Source organism: Gallinula chloropus (assembly GCF_964237585.1).
Source record: "Gallinula chloropus genome assembly, chromosome: 2".
NCBI classification, from domain to species: domain Eukaryota; kingdom Metazoa; phylum Chordata; class Aves; order Gruiformes; family Rallidae; genus Gallinula; species Gallinula chloropus.
The window spans coordinates 152,254,989-152,270,966 of NC_140086.1; the positions used below are offsets into that span (position 1 = coordinate 152,254,989).

Consider the following 15,978-nt stretch of genomic DNA (forward strand, 5'->3'; position numbering starts at 1 on the left):
TGAATTTTACATTGTTCAAGCAGTAACTATTAAAGCAGAAGTACTTCAAAGCAGTATTTTGGGGAAATTTTGTTTGTAAAGTAGCTTTAATAAACTCTTAATGGTCTCTTTTGGAGTCTGAGGTAGCATTTGCTGTCATGCATGCTAGGGTAGGCTAACAGTTGATGTTGAATTTTATTTTTCATTGATTAATGATTTGGCTTAACTTTTGCATGAAAGGTTGGACAAGCTTAAAGACACCTTTGTAGAAAACAGTCCCAGCTGTTTCTTATCGTTTCTCTGAGTGTGGAGAGTGTTCTGCATAGAAGTCCTACTGTTCTCTGTTTTAGTTACTTTCAGAGGAAGATGACAAGCAGACATTTGCTGGAACTAATAATATTCCCCAAATGAAACACTTTTGTTTATTTTAAAAGTGTGCTAGTGAGGATGGAGAAATTACTATGAACATGCTTCAGATTTTGAGATGAACTTCTTGATACCAGATACAGATATGTACCCACCACAAAAAATCTCTTGCTAACATTGCTTCTTTGGGCACAAGAAAACTGTAATTGACATGTAGAATAAGGTGGCAAGAGGTGAAAAGAATGGACTTAACGTCCATTTATTCTGCAGGCTTTATTTAGGTGTCATGTGGAAGATAAGTAGAATGAAGAATTAAAGACACTTCTTTTGATATTCACATCTAAATTATAAGAAAATTTCAGGCTGTGTAAGTTAGACTTTCTGATGAGGAAGTATCTTTATTCCAAAGTCATGCATGGTCTGGTGTGAAATAATAGGAGTGTTACTTAACCTTACAGCCAAGACTTTTGGCTCCATGTTTTTCAAGCCTTTTAATAAATTATCAGAACTTTGTGTGGTGGTTGTGTTTTCAAAAACAGTGTTTTGTAAGTTGTCAAGAAGGCACTGGACAAATGCTCTATTACTGTTTGAGCCAACCTTTTAAGTACTTCTGTGCAGAGAATGACACAAAATACAGGGTTAAGAAAAAGTATATCTCAAGTTTACTTATACTGATGAGCATGTGATATATTCTTTAGGTATCACCATTTCCAAATACTGGATTTATCAATGGGTTCACATCTCCAACCTTCAAGCCTGCTGCTTCTCCACTGACTACACTCAGACAGTATCCTCCCAGGAACAGGTAAGTTCAAACCATCTTAACAAGATATATAACATTTTATATCAGCATGTGGGGTTTTAATCTGTTTATTTTGGTGAAATTGAACCAGGTACAAGGTTGAGTGAGGCCAAAGGGCAGATGGTACTGCTGTTATTAGTGGATGTACCACTTTTAACTGTAAACGGACTGTCTGAAAGCTGAGAAGTTCTGTTCATTCAGATGAAATGCTCTGAATGATAGCATGTGATCAGCAGGGTTATTCAGAGTATACTCAGTTTAACTAGTAGTAAAGCCATAGTTGAAAAATAGATAAGGAAAAAACCATGACCTTTAAAAATTAATGCTATCTTTCCTTAAATGAAATACACAATAAAGGACTACAGATCTTGCTTCTTCTGAATTCTTTGTATAGTCTTAGGCCTCAGAAGATCTCTCATAGTACGTATGTTGAAATGACTTTTGAATTTATAGGAATCCTAGCAAGTCTCATATACGACATACAATACCCAGTGCAGAAAGGGGACCTGGGCTTCTAGACAGTCCTACAATATTCAACTTTTCTGCTGATCGTTTAATCAATGGCGTCAGGAGTCCACAGACGCGGCAGCCGGGACAAAACAGGACACGGATGCAGAATGCTACTACGAGCTACACCAAGAGGGAAGTAGGAACTGGCCGGATGGAACAGACCAGTGTCGACTCCTCTCCTGGATTAGGTAGAGGAAGGTGAGTATGCTCTGTAGTTGTTCTCTGAACAACCTGGTATTACTGCTTCTAAACTACTACTAGTAAAGGGGCATGGTGCTAGTACTGTTCTCACTGCTATTTAAACTGAGACAGTCTCATGAAGTGCTTCAGAGAAAGTGCTAAATACAGAACAAATTTGAAGTGGACTTGCATGCCTTTCTACCAAAAAAAAAAATCATTAATGGCTTCTCATGAACAAGTCACAGCCATAAGACCTAAACCTCTATCCTTTTTTTAAATTGTTGTAAGGAAGCTTTTGTATATTCCTTGTTTGAAGCAGTTCTGCCCATTCTGTTGTTCAGTGGTGCAGACTGTGCACCTGAACCTGTACTAGCACTACTCATTGTTAATTTTTTTCAGTTCAAAGATAAGATTTTTACCCAAATTAGACATTTACAACAGCAAAGTTATGATGGATTGGTATGAAGGGAAGAAAAATGATTACATGCAATGAAGAAAACTTACGTAGTTTGAAAAACAAACAAAAACCACCTGGGGAGCTAAGAATTGGTGGCACCAATATTAATGTGATAATTTAAGAGGTTTATTTTGGAATGTTTTTAATACAGTAGTTCTGTACAATAGTTCTAGTAAGTGCTTTATAAAAGTACTGTGCAGCTTTTTTAGTAATGGCAGTGTTGGTGTAAATGACCCTTTGACTCATTTACAGAATTGACAGCTAAGTCAAGTCCTCTGCAGATGATCCTATATTAGACTTATATCACTGCAAAATTAAGTGAGCATTTCTAAATCTAATTTACCAAATGGTTGCAACTAGTGGATGAAAGCGTGATTAAGGACATGGGAAACAAGGTTTCTGTAATTACAGACTACAGAAATGTACAGGAGCAGTCAGTACTTAGATTTCTAGTCTGATTTTTTTGGTACAGAATACATTTAGAAAATTGAAATCAAACAGAAGACTTAAACATTCAAGCTGAGCTAGAAGGCATTACAAATTTTCAACTGCTGCAGACTGCTGCTTGGAGGAGTTACCCTCCTACTTACCTGAAGCAGTGAGGGGAGAGAAGTACTGAAAATGTTTTGGAGGGGCTTTACCTGATTCGAAAATAGTAACTCAAGAGTTGGAAAGTTAGATAGTTATCACAAAAATAAAAAGAATAAGACCTTTACTTTGGATATTGTAAAGTTTTGTCTAAGCCCTACCTGTAATCGGCACTGAGATACGCTTGTAATGCAGGAATTATTCGGAACTAGTGTGTTCTTAGGTGACTTGAGCAAGATCTGTACTGTTGTTTTAATGAGAGCTTGCTAGAAACTTCTACCAGAAACATTTTTTTAATAAACTGTATGGAGTGATGATAAAATAGCAATTTGAATTTATTTCTCCTGTTTTCATGAACTGCCTTCTCTGTCTTTATAGGCAAGGTTCTGATAACTCCTTTCTTTTCTTTAGGAAAAACTCATACGGCTACCGAAAGAAAAGGGAGGACAAGTTTACAGTGAGTGTTGGTGATCATATTCATCTATAATATAAGTAGGGTAACAAGGCAATAGTTGGCTATTGTGTGGAGTAGCAGGTGAGAAGTTATTGCACAAGAAATTGTATGTCACAGTTGACTGAAGGCAGCAGCTTCACGCGAGTTCTGCATTTGGGTATCAGAAGATTGGAAAGTCAGGAAAAACTTAAAATAATCGTTTGCTACTGTAAAAGAACATCTGTCTTAGTGTTCCTCTGTCAGCAGGACAGTGCTCACCTTCAGGGAGACGGAAATCACTAAGCAAAAGTTCAACACACTTAATACTTGGTTATTATTCATGTAGACATTGAATAACGTTTTATGTCCGTATGCCATAATGTATTGCTAGGATGTTAGTTATTGAGCCATCAGTTTTGTTTCTTACATGCCTCTCCAGGTACCATTTGGTAAGGGTATACTAATGTTATTGAATTATTACAATTTTGGCAAATAAAAATTTGAGGTGAATATCTAAATAGCCTTTATACTTGAAAAGGCTAGACTACATGCTGTGTAGAAGAAAGAAAATGTAATTTTTTTGTAATACTAAGTTTGATTTCATAAAACCAGACACTTCTCCATGATTCATTTTGCCATACGTGGCATGTTAATGAAGTTGAACTGGATTATTTCCTTATTCATTTTACAGTCAAAAAAGACCCCCCACTGCATGAGCCGTAACACTAAAAGGTCTTCCATCATTGTATTCGTGGCTCCTGCTGTTCAGTAGCCTTGAGGGACTTGGATAAAGGAGTATCAAGGTTTGGAAAGTGTAAACAAGAAATGAAGTATAACAAGTGGTTCTTTCCCATTGGTTGCTTTTAATTCTTGTCGAACTTGTCAGAGCTCAGTGAGATCAGATTACATGTGGGATCTCAACACTGCTTTCTTTTGCCCTTTCAGAGCAGCTTGATTTTTTAGATTGTTTTCCTATCAACTTTTTTTCTTCCCACACAGCAGAGTGGTACAGGTTAGGTGTGTCAGTGGGTGGAGTGAAAGGATTGTCATGGACAAATTTGAGCCAGGAGACTGCTGACTCAGCTGACTTTGGAGATCATTTTAGCCTTGAATGTAAAACTTAGACTTGACTTCTTGGAGACCCACAGTTCCCTTTTCTGAGCACCAGGTTTTAATGTCAGTCTGTGCGGTAACAAGGTTCCTTCTAATCTCTTCTGGCCCATGAATGTTTAGTCTTAGTCCAGTAAAGCAACTTGAACAGAGGTGAGAGCTGCTGCACACCCACAACTGTCTGCATTGGGATGGAGCATGCTTTCAAGTGAAAGATTAGAATTGTGGAAATAATGGAATTCAGGATTCTGCTTCTTGTGTGATTCTGTAGTGATTAGATACAGTACATAGGACATCACTACAACCAGTTGCATTTGAATGGAGTGATAATTTCTGGTTTTTTTTAAGGAAAAATTACAGAAAATGCATGCTTTTGAGAGAGCTCGAACCTTTTCAATCACATTGTACCTGAGGCTACAGACATAAGCTAGATACTTGCCATAGCAAGTTGATTTGAAATTGTATGCAGTTGGCAGCTAAAAATCAATTTAAATCCTCCCATGTCTCATCAACTTAAAGTGTTAATGGTAGTTATCTATTAAGTTTGGGGTTTTAGGATATATCTAACTGAAAGTATTTGTAACATATAAAAACATTATCTATTGCAGGGCTTAAGTCTCATTTAAGGAAAGAGCTGTGACCTGAAGAACTGTTCTTAAAAATAAAATGGGGGTGGGAATTGTTCCTTGTAGTTTGAGCTGCATAAGCATTAGCCTCTTTCTGTGACCCATCTGACTTCTATTTTTGGAGGTCTGCAGCTTCCATTGCTGTAGCACTCAACTCTTGAACTGTTTGCGGGGGGGAATAACTCTGGGTCAGCAGCAGTCCTGAGGTCTTGCCTCTGTATGTATTCTTTACCTACTTCCCCAGTACACGCTTCCCACACTTCTTTTCACATAAACTGTAGCTTATTAAAAGACTTCAAGAGTAGTTTTGTATCTATGGCTCATCTGGGAAGAAAAAGGAAGAAAGCAGTAAGTATTGCAACATCTTTCTGTCCAGAAGCCTTGTTCCTGTGTTCAGGCCATCTTGGCTATATACCCAGAAATATTTTCCTTTAAAAACAGGAATAATCTCAGACTGCTTTGCATTTGGTATTCTGCAGCAGAGATCATCTCAGTACAGGCCTGAGCGGAGTCATGAAACAGTTATACTTTGTTTACATGATGTAGATGAAGTTAATGGGTAACTTGAGCTGTAGCGTATTACAAAAGGAATTTTATTTTTTCAGTGTAAATAGAAATTAGCTTTACAAACCCTTACAAGTAGTCCTCATGAGTGTTTAACTGTGGTAGTCTTAACTCCTGAACTGCTGTTTGTAGTGCAGAATAGTTGCCCGTGGATTTGTGTTTGGCTGTGATGTTGTTTTACTTAGATTTATGTAGAAAAATTCTGTTTCACATACAGTTTTGGTATTCGTTTTTACATTTTTATGAAGTGACCATATAAATTCATATTCATTAGATGAAAATTGCTGTTGCTCACGAGACAACAGATGTAATACATCACCATTTCTTAATATATCTGAACAGGATTCTTGTTGGTTCTTGGCTTTAATTTGGAATGATACCAACTGCACATAAATGGGCTTTATATTTTCTCTGTATTGTGATATCTGTATGTCTGTTTTCCTTTCCGTGTCACTGTAGCTGTCCATCCTGAAGAAGTGGTCAGCAAGAAGATACTTCTTGCCATACCAGTATCTCTGAAGCTTTATTCATACGATATTTTTAAGGATGCTTATGCCACCCCATTTAAATAATAGTTAAATATTTTAAGGGAGCAGTGTGAAATGAAAGCATCTATTCCTTATTGTGTGGGGTTTTGGGGAGGCAGGATGGGGGAGTCTGTTCTAGGTCTTCACTCATATAAAACAATTGCAAAATAGTTTAGAGCCTCATGTCTGCGGTTTCTGGAATCCAGTGCAGTAACCTCAACATGTTATTTCTATTCCAGAGAGGCCAAACACAGTCTCCACCACCCCCGAAACCTCCATCTCCTAGCTTTGAATTGGGTTTATCTAGCTTTCCTCCATTACCCGGGGCTGCTGGCAATTTAAAGACTGAAGATCTTTTTGAAAACAGACTGTCCAGTGTGGTAATAGGAACGTCAAAAGAAAGAGTGAGTAGCCAGTGTTTGTTCTTGTTGGGGGAACATGGCATTGCATACCTCTTGTTTTCAGGTTCGGTGGCTTCTAGAAAAAACTTGTGGTCTTACATGGGTCATAAGAAATGCTTTTAAAAAAGAGCTGTCAAACTATATGCTGCTGCCTTCACTTATATCTTAGAGTTTGCTGGGTATTTTCTTTGAGATGGTGTGGACTATGAGCACCAGCATAAGTAGCTGTTAACAGCAGAGGTTAGAAAATAGGCTCTTTGTTCACATTTACCTCAGGATTCTTGATAGACTCAGGTGAAAAACGTGATAAACTTTTCTTCCTGTTTCGAAATCAAGCTTGAGTTGTATACACAACACTTTAAAGCAACAGGCAAACTTTTAGGTGCTGAAATCTAAAGAAGCTACATACATAATCTTGGTACCCTAGGCATCATAGCTGGAACAAGAACTGCTACCAAACCCAGCTGGATCCCAGCATTGTCTTGTCATATTGCTTGGAAAGATAAAAATATAGCAGAATGATTTGGCAGCTGCTGCTTTCTAGATGTAGTAGGGATGCAGATGAAAATTAATGTTCAGTAGCTGTTCATAGACTTCATGCTTAGAACTAGAACTGTCTCTTCCATGCCATCTGTGAGTCACAGTATGTTCTCTTCATACAGCCCTAGGTGCTGTGGAACAGTCTAGGCTGTAGAAGGCTGTGTTTTGTGAGCTTTAATGTGAACTTGTGTTTTTCTAGCTGTGCCACAGCTGAAGACACTAACCACTGACTGCCAAGTAGCTTGATGGAACACCAAAATGTCTCGTGTCCATCTCCAAAGTCAGTTGCCAAAGTGTTTTTAGGGATGGGTAGGGATGGTACTCTTTAGTAAAGGAAAGAAGTGGTGTCAGGGCAGCCCACACCTGAAGCAGTGATTGCACAGGGAAGCTAGCTATTCTGCCTCCTGCAAGTGGTAACAGGGATAACCACATTCCAAGATCGACTTTAGGGAGCATGCAGGGCAGTGTCATGATGAGTGTAGCGTTGAACTTGCTGTCAGCCAGGACTCGACTGCAGTCTGGCCTTGACTGAGATCTATTTATTTTGAAAACATTGTACCTGTATTTCTGAAGTGGGTTTGGCTATTGTATTTCGGGTTTTAAATATAATTCCAGCACTTTACACTAAATGCAGTGCAAAGCAACTTCACACTTCTCCCCTGTAGAGGCAGGTGTAATATCAGTCAGACACTGAGCTACTATCATAGTGCAGTGCATTGCCACATTAAAAAGCTTCCTTTGGTTTCCTGATTTCTTCTGTCTGTACCATTGTGTGGAAGGAAGGGATTGATTGCACTGTCGTTCCTGGTTGGTGTTAATGAGGAATAAGATAACAACTAGCTCTACAGAGCAATTGTGGTATTCCACAAAGGTGTTCAGCATGAGAATCTTGCCGTTGTACGGGCTGCTTTTCACCTTGATCTCAACAATTTTCACATCCCCTGATGTAGCATTCCAAAGTGCTGGAGTAGAGTTACACAGTGCCACTCTTGTTTTATGCATGGGCAAGTGTAGTGTGCAGAAGCTGAGTGATCTTAGGTTGTGTCATTTCCAGCAGCTGTTGTCCAGGCGTTGTGTCTTTATCTTCTGCTTTGCGGTGCCTTTATAGCTGTAGCTCTGGGGACTGACAGGTGTTCATCCATCCCACATTTTCTAACTAGGAAACTGCAGCACTGTCAGACCAGGGACTGAGTGTGTTGGAGGGGAACAGCACTAGTTGACATAGCTTGACTTCAAGCTATTCAGATGTAACCATGTACCTACAAGTTTTGATGAAATTGGGCCAGGACGCTCAGCAACTTGCAATTTCAAGCCTTTGCACACTATTATGAGTAAAGCAGTAGAAGCTGTTCTTTTATTTAGAAACATCCACCTTTTATGGTTTTACTTTGAGTAAAACTAGGGTCAGGTCTACTGCATTATCTGTGCTGCCTGATTTAAAACGGTATCATCAAATACCATTTTCCTTTCTAACAGTGACCACAGGATGCTTGAAAGGTGGCTGGACGGGGGAGAGGGGTGGCTGGCTTGTGCCTCTGTGCTTGTGTTTGCTCATTGCTCTCCCTTCTGCCTACCAGAACCTGTTCTGGTTCTAGATTCAGGCAGGTCAGAAGCAATGTGAAGAACATCAACAAAATGGTGTGTTGCTCCTTGAACCTGTTTGCCCTTTATTTGGATGCATAGTACCCTTTGGAACTAGCAGAATCTTTTGAAAGTCTCTCCTTGGTAGCACATCACACCAGCAAAAGAAAAGGACCTTTAAATTATGATTATATCCTAGTTTGCAAAACCTTTTATTTAAAGGTTTGTAGGTTTAGAACTGGCTATTGGGATGGTGCAGACTTAAAGCTTTGAAGACAATTTTTGGTGCCTAACTCTAGGAGAGTTTTGCCTTAATAGGCCAGCTATGGTTATGTGAACAGGCACAAAGGCTACTGTCACCTGCAGGTGCAAAATTCCCAGGTTGAAAGAAGTGATTTTTGTCATTCACATAGATCCTAAAGCTTCCATTATGGGGGGGAAAGAGCCACAGTGTATTTTATTTATCTGTGTTTCTAAATAATTGTAAAGGAAAAAACTTGTTAGAACACACGTTGGATCCTTCTGTATTTTCCTGTAGTTAATTTACCCTCCTAAATCAGCTTATAAACTGTTTCCTGATTATGTTTATTTTAGGGCAAACCAAAATGGGATATTGTTATTATGATTATTTCCCTTCTGTGCCTTTTTCCTCATTCAGAACATTAATGTGGATGCAAGTACAAACACTATTCCATCGGGGATTCCTCGAGAGCCGTTGTTGCCAGTTTCTTCTACATTGCCCAGGACGTTTGAAAGGTCTCCTTCGCCATCCCAGTCTTCTGAGTAAGCACTTAATTACACAGCTGCAATTATTCTTCTCTGAATCACGTTTGCAGTTTCCATCATCAGAAGGCTAGGTGGAACACTGTAAATAGCTATTAAAATCTTAATGAACCAAACAGTGTTTTGTTGCATATTGTATTTGTAGTAAAGGCAATGAAGCTTAATTTCTGAACAATGTCATAATAGTGATTCAGTCATAGTAGTCATTCAGCAGACACAAATGTAGTGTTGTGTTTCAGTCTGTGCAAGTACTTAAAAATTTAATGAATACCTTGCTGTCTTGTATTTAGATAGCTTTGAAGGGTAGAGAGTGAACCCACAATCCTGTGGGCAGGACCATTGTCCATGCCATAAGTAAATTGTCAGTAAGACTTTAATTGGAAGCTGCAAATCAAATTGAGGTGTTCCAGTGGCAGGAGTGAGGACTGAATAACCTGTGATTTGTGCCATTCTTACACCACTTGGTAGTGGCAAATTCCAAGGCAATATCTCTTTTAATATGTGATAGCATTTTTAATGCACTGCTAGTCCTCATGTGTTAGGCAAACTATAGCTTTAACTTCTTACACTCAGGTAAAGTTTTAGACCCATTATTAGATCATACATCTTTCTGAAGTTTCACTTTTCATGAGCATTGCTTCCTGCTGGATGCTTGCAGGGACTCCAAGGTTGTGGAGAAACAGCAGAGAGAGACGCAGAGTACAGAAAGGCTTTCTTCTTCCACACTCAGTACTGCGTGTAAATCGGTACAAGTCAATGGGGCTGCCATAGTAAGTGACCTTCTTACTTCACTTAATGATCTGGTTTGTGTTTAACACTGCTTCTGTTGCTACCCAACATTGGTTAATCATGTTAGCCTGGCATTAAATGTGCGTGTTGGTGGCCTCATGATTACTGGCATGCTGCAGTTACACAATTAACAGTGCCGAAGTGTTTGAGAGAACTTGGTGAATGGTGGCTCTTGATCTGAATTCACTTCTTGGTACTGTTGAGGTAGAAGCATTAATGCATATGTTTATTTAAACCAAGTATTCATCACCTTTCAGCAGTATCAGTTTGCTTGAATCACGGGTGTTTTGCCCTGTTGCCGTCCCCCATTTCTGTGGTGTGCTGTTCTGCATTTTACCTTGTCTTGAACCTTACTGTCCATACAGCTGCTGTAAACTTCATACTCAAGCCCTCATCTGCATATTTTAATGCAGCAGTCTTCTGGAACAAAGACTTACCTTTTTTGTTCACGCAAGGGAATTATTTTTTCCCCTCAGGATGCTGTTTGACTCTGCTGTCCTGTTTGCTTTTGATTTCGCAGGAACTGCGAAAACCTAGTTACGCGGAAATTTGCCAGAGAACAACTAAGGATCCTCCTACATTGCAACCCCAGAAAGAACAGAAGCCAAACACTGTAGCATGTGGGAAAGAAGAAAGAAAGCCCACAGAAACAATAGAGAAAAACAGAGAACCTCCTCCTGCAAAGTCACATCCTGGACAACCCAAAGACCAGAGGAGACAGTCAGGACGCAGATCGTCCCCTCCAGCCGTTGGCAAACGCTTAAATAAAGAACAGAATACCCCTCCAAAATCTCCTCAGTGAAACTAACACCTGGGAGGGATTTGAAAAGAGGTCTGCTTCCCACAAATTAAACCCATGTTCCCACTAAGATACCTGAGAATGAGTTGCTGGTTAGGAGCTTGCAGTGATACTAGGCATATAACAATGCCTGCAAGTTATTTTTCTGTGAAATACTTTTTCCCCCTCTTTTGAACAAACATTCTATTTTTCTGGATATTTCTGGATAGTTGTTCTAAACCTTACATTTAGGTTGGTGCTTAATTGGAGGTGAAGTTTAGTGTGATTACTTTTTTTTTTCCAGGATGTAAAATATTTGTCTTTAAAAAAACACACACAAACAACTTTTTATTAAGCCTCTCTGTGGCTGTGTGAGTGCAAGCTCTGTATAGTGAGTTTTTTCTAAACCATTAAGCAGAAATATGCTGCTGCAATATTTTTAATAAACTGGTCTGCAAGTACATATCTAAAGTGTCCAAAAAGACTGATAACGGCAGCTAGTGTGTAGAGTGCAAGGAAGTAGATATATTTTACCAATTAGTACGTGACCTTGAAAATTTTTTTTTATGGGGCTGCTGTACTAAGTGTCAGCAAATGAACTTGCACTTTTAGGTTAAATGAGTAGTTGTTTCTAGCGTTTTTAAGAACTTAATCTTCTTTTGATGTTTTGCACACACAAAAAATGAACCCTACAGAGCACCATAGCAGTCTTTCTAAAGTACTTCCTTTTTTGACTTACTGCAAGCAAGTAACCATCTTCTCACTCCAGAATAAAACTGATGTTATAATTTGCAAATACAAAGCACATTGTGAATAGAATGAATTAAGTCTGTGAGCTTCTATGGTGGTGAAGCCTGTTAGTGGATGTTATCAGGAGAAAGCACTGTAGCCTTCTTGTGATAACCTTAGCTTCCCTGTGCTTGTAAGGGAGTTAACTGAGTCAGCGCTGTATGTTCTGGTTAGCCCTGTGCTCTGTGTAGACTTTTCTTTTTAAACTCTGCCCCAAGTGCTCTTTGAAAGAGTTCATATCGTAGTCAGCCTTGTGTTGACGTCTTCCTGTAACTACAAGCATTGGCACATGGATTTAAACCTTTCAAGACGTGAGATAATGGTGTTTGTTTTGTGTGGTGGAGGAAGAGATCCCTGATACTTACCTCTGGGATGAGGATTCTCACACGTATTTACTTTCTGAAGGACAAGGATGCACTAAATTAGCAAGTTTCTAATAAAGTTGAATATAAATTATTTTTGTTTTAAAATGCCTAAAGTTTTTCTTTAAGTGTTTAAACTGCAGGAAGTTCAGACAAAACTCATTCCTGCTGACTATGACAGTACAGTTTATTCCACAAAAATGTTTATTTAAACAACTGATTTTTTTAAAGAATTATTTCCATCCAATATTTAAAGACTTGAATTTTATTTAAACTTGAAAATGACTTTGCCTTAACTTTTGTACAAGACAGCTTAGAGTTAACGAGGTCTGACCCTGTGGAGGGTTAGCATGAGCGGAATACAGAATTACTCAGTTACAGTATGTATCTATTGTCACTGGTCTTACTGGGTAAACATACTGTAGTACAGGAACTAGCAGCAGTTTTTGTAATATACCTTAAAGATCTTAAACAGTTGATCTTTTTCAGATTGTTGAAAAACCTGTAAATGCAAATAGTCAATACTGTATTAAATATGTGCACTTGGAAGTGTGTGCTTTGCTTGTACAGTTGTAAATAATCAGAACATATAAAAAGGTACCCTAAAGAAAAAAATCTGATAAAAATTATTGATATTATAAATGTTGCTGTTGAGCTGGATGTAGATAAACTAAATGTTGTGGTTTGAATATTACTTTAATTTGTTGTTTTTTCTTTTTCTTATTTTATTCTGGTGTGCTGAACTGACTCTGCCTCTTCACTGCAAAAGGGAAATGGAATGAAAGTCTTATTTGAAAGCCCTCAAACGTTTTCCAAAGTCCCTCTAAAAAGAAGCGATCTAACCAATTCAAAAGTCTTCTGTGATGTAAATAGTGAACTGCAGCAGTCAAACCGTAATTCTAAGTCATGAATAAAATCAAATTTAATTGGGGGAGGGAAAACCCTTTAGACTGCTACAAAAATAGCCACTGAAGCTTACTTGTCTGCTTTTGAGAATATCAGTGCTTTCCTTAGCCTATGATTCATAGAACTGTAAAGTAACTGTAGAAGCTGACTCCTGATCAATTTCCTGTTACGAGCATCAATTGGTGCCTAGTTGACCTTTTGGAATCCAACCCGGTTTATGCTGCAGAATTGGTTGAACCAGGGCACGCTGGAATCTGTGGGTTTCTCTTGTTTAAAAAGAGCACTTTGTGAATGCTGTGGGAGGAGGTGGGACTCCAACATCACCAAAACTGCTCGGCTAGGTCTGTCATTGGATGGGTTTGATCCGCTTCTCCTTTCCCCGGTGGCAGTGAAAACGGTAGCTGGAGTCGTGTGTGGTTGAGGCCAGCTGTATGATTCCTTCTGTTCGTCTGCTGCAAGGCCAAGGCCTCCAGGCCACAGGTGGTTCCTTACAGCGACCGCGTACAGCTAGTCATCATACCCAGCTGGTACCGAAGGTGGTGTGTGGAGACCGGCGGGATGTGTTGTGCTGTTCTAATGTATTCTGCTGCCATTTGTGCTAGGTCAATACACTGTAATTACTGCTTACCCAGCAACAGTCTGTTGCACCGAAAGTTTAAACCTTCCTCTGACGTGGTTTTTTTTATAGCTTTTTTTAAAAAAGAACAAGTGACACGCCAAATAGCTGTGTAATATACAACTGATCCTTACTGCGTTTTACTTGGAGATTATTTTTTTTTCCACTCAGTGACAAAATGGAGCTTTCAGAGTAGAGTTGTGAAGTTGCATGCAGACTGTTGCTACGATACATAGAGAGACTGAAATGTGGCTTTTAAAATAAAAACAGCAAACCCAAAAAACCTCCCAAAAGCAATAGCTGAGTTAAAAGTTCTGGGATACGGTAATTAAAATTGGCATTTTACCTTGTAGGACTGTGTGGTGAAGCTTTTCATTCTGAAAACAAGTCCAATGGGATCTGAGACTTCCAAGAACTTAAAAAAAAAAAAAAAACCCAAACAACAAAGGTTACTTTGAAAACTTACTGTTGTTTCAGATCATTTCCCCTGTGACACTGTCATTTGCCACTTAGAAATCTGTCAGCAGTGGCAATTGTTCTTTTGTTGCTGCATTATCCTTCCAAGACTCCAGCAGTTGGCATAGAAAAGCCCTTGCCTGAGTGTGGTGCAGTGTATCTCAAGCAACAGCTGACTGTAATGGTGCATCCCTACCTCTGTATCTCCTTCAGCTTGCTACAGGTAGGGATTTTTATGTGCTTTGTAACCTATTACACTAATAGCAGCAGACAATCGAAGATTCCGAAGGAGACCTAACAGCTGCCAATTCATGAAATAGAAGTGTAATATGGGAGCCTTCTTGAGGGTTTTTGTTTTTGTTCTTCTTCCATTAAGACTGGAATCAAGCTTACATGTAAACTATCAGTAATTTAAGTTTCCTTTTGTGTCATAAAATGTAAAACTGTCTAATTTGAAAAAAAAATATGTAGGTTATGAAAAATAAAGATTTAGGCACTGTTGAATTCCTGATTTTTTTAATTAAACCTTTCTTCAGTAGTATTTTTCATTACCTTTTGTCTTTTGCTCCCATTTTTGGAAATTGCATATTTCTAATTTTGGGAAAAATATTTCCTGGATTTACTGGTCAACACAGCTATTGTAGGTCTGCACTAGCAGGGAGGACACATATATAACACCTCTGAGGGCAGCAATATTGATCTCTGGGCAACTGTGGTCAGCTGTTTTGTTTGGTTTAAAGTTAATACGCTGTTTAGTTACTGGTTGTTATTTTCATTAGTGATTTCCTGAAATTATTAGGTAAGGGGTTTTCTTGGTGCTAAGCGTGGATTTAAGTGCTTGGGTCAGCGCTTCAGTTGCATGGTGCTTGAACCCAGAGATATCCAGGGATTAGCTTTGGCTTTAGAGGTTATCGTGGTTGTGCCTCTAGGAGAGAAATGCTTCTAGGATGTCATAGAATCACAGAATATCTTCCCTCAGAGTGAAAGATCTGCTTTGGATAACACCTAAACCCCTTCTTTAGGTTTGTGTCCCATTCAGCTATATCTGACCAAGCTTAACAATGGATACAAGCTCCTGGAAGTATTAACAGTTGCTGTGTTTGGGAAGTGCCTTGGGAGTTAGTGCAGAATTCCTCTTCAGACAGATGCTCCACACACTGCAGGACTGGTCAGGCTGTGTGCTGCTTTGTTTATTTAGGTTGGTGGCCCTGCCTGTGGCAGGGGGGTTGGAGCTCTATGATCCTTGGGGTCCCATCCAACCCATGCCATTCTATGATTCAATGATTTCCCCACTGCTGTCTGCTCAGCCCAGCAGGGCAGCACAGGAGCAACCAGCATATGCTGGGCACCGCCAGGTTCTCAGTGTTAAAGTCACCTAAACATTACACTTAAGTGGTGACAGGGGCTGTGAGTAGTTGAAGATAGCTGATTTTCAGCATGGAGTGTTCTGTTCTGCCTGTGGAACTTGGGTTTCTATCACTTCCCAAGCCTCTGGGAGTCAAAACCTCCAATTCTGCTGGTTTATCACAGCTGGGCTCTTGGGTCCAACCACTGAAGTCAGGGAAGTGACTGTAGTTTTGCTGGTAGAAGTAATGCTCCCCAGTCTTCCCAATTTTGAGAGGATAAATGGTATAGCAGTGTAAGCCCAGTGCTGGGAGGAGACTGGTGTGGGGATGGTCCTGGCAGGGTCAGTGTCTTACACCTGCTGAAGCGAACTGAGAAGTTCTACAATTAGCTTATGATGAGTGGAAGATAATAGGTCTTGGCTTGAACATGGGCATCCTTGCTTGCTCAGGTGAGCATGGCTCAACTGATCAAGCTTGGTCATCTGAGTT

General features: G+C 39.4%; 1 protein-coding gene across 1 annotated transcript in view; it reads left to right on the forward strand.

Moving 5' to 3' along the window:
* The window catches only part of LARP4B (La ribonucleoprotein 4B), a 36,054-nt gene extending 21,407 nt beyond the window's left edge, over positions 1-14,647 (forward strand). The window contains exons 10-16 of the mRNA XM_084279736.1: positions 1,044-1,150; positions 1,601-1,855; positions 3,294-3,339; positions 6,382-6,546; positions 9,323-9,447; positions 10,106-10,217; positions 10,757-14,647. Coding sequence (XP_084135862.1) covers positions 1,044-1,150; positions 1,601-1,855; positions 3,294-3,339; positions 6,382-6,546; positions 9,323-9,447; positions 10,106-10,217; positions 10,757-11,038 — 1,092 coding nt within the window. The 3' untranslated portion in view covers positions 11,039-14,647. The remainder of the gene's footprint in view (positions 1-1,043; positions 1,151-1,600; positions 1,856-3,293; positions 3,340-6,381; positions 6,547-9,322; positions 9,448-10,105; positions 10,218-10,756) is intronic.
* The last annotated feature ends 1,331 nt before the right edge of the window (positions 14,648-15,978 follow it).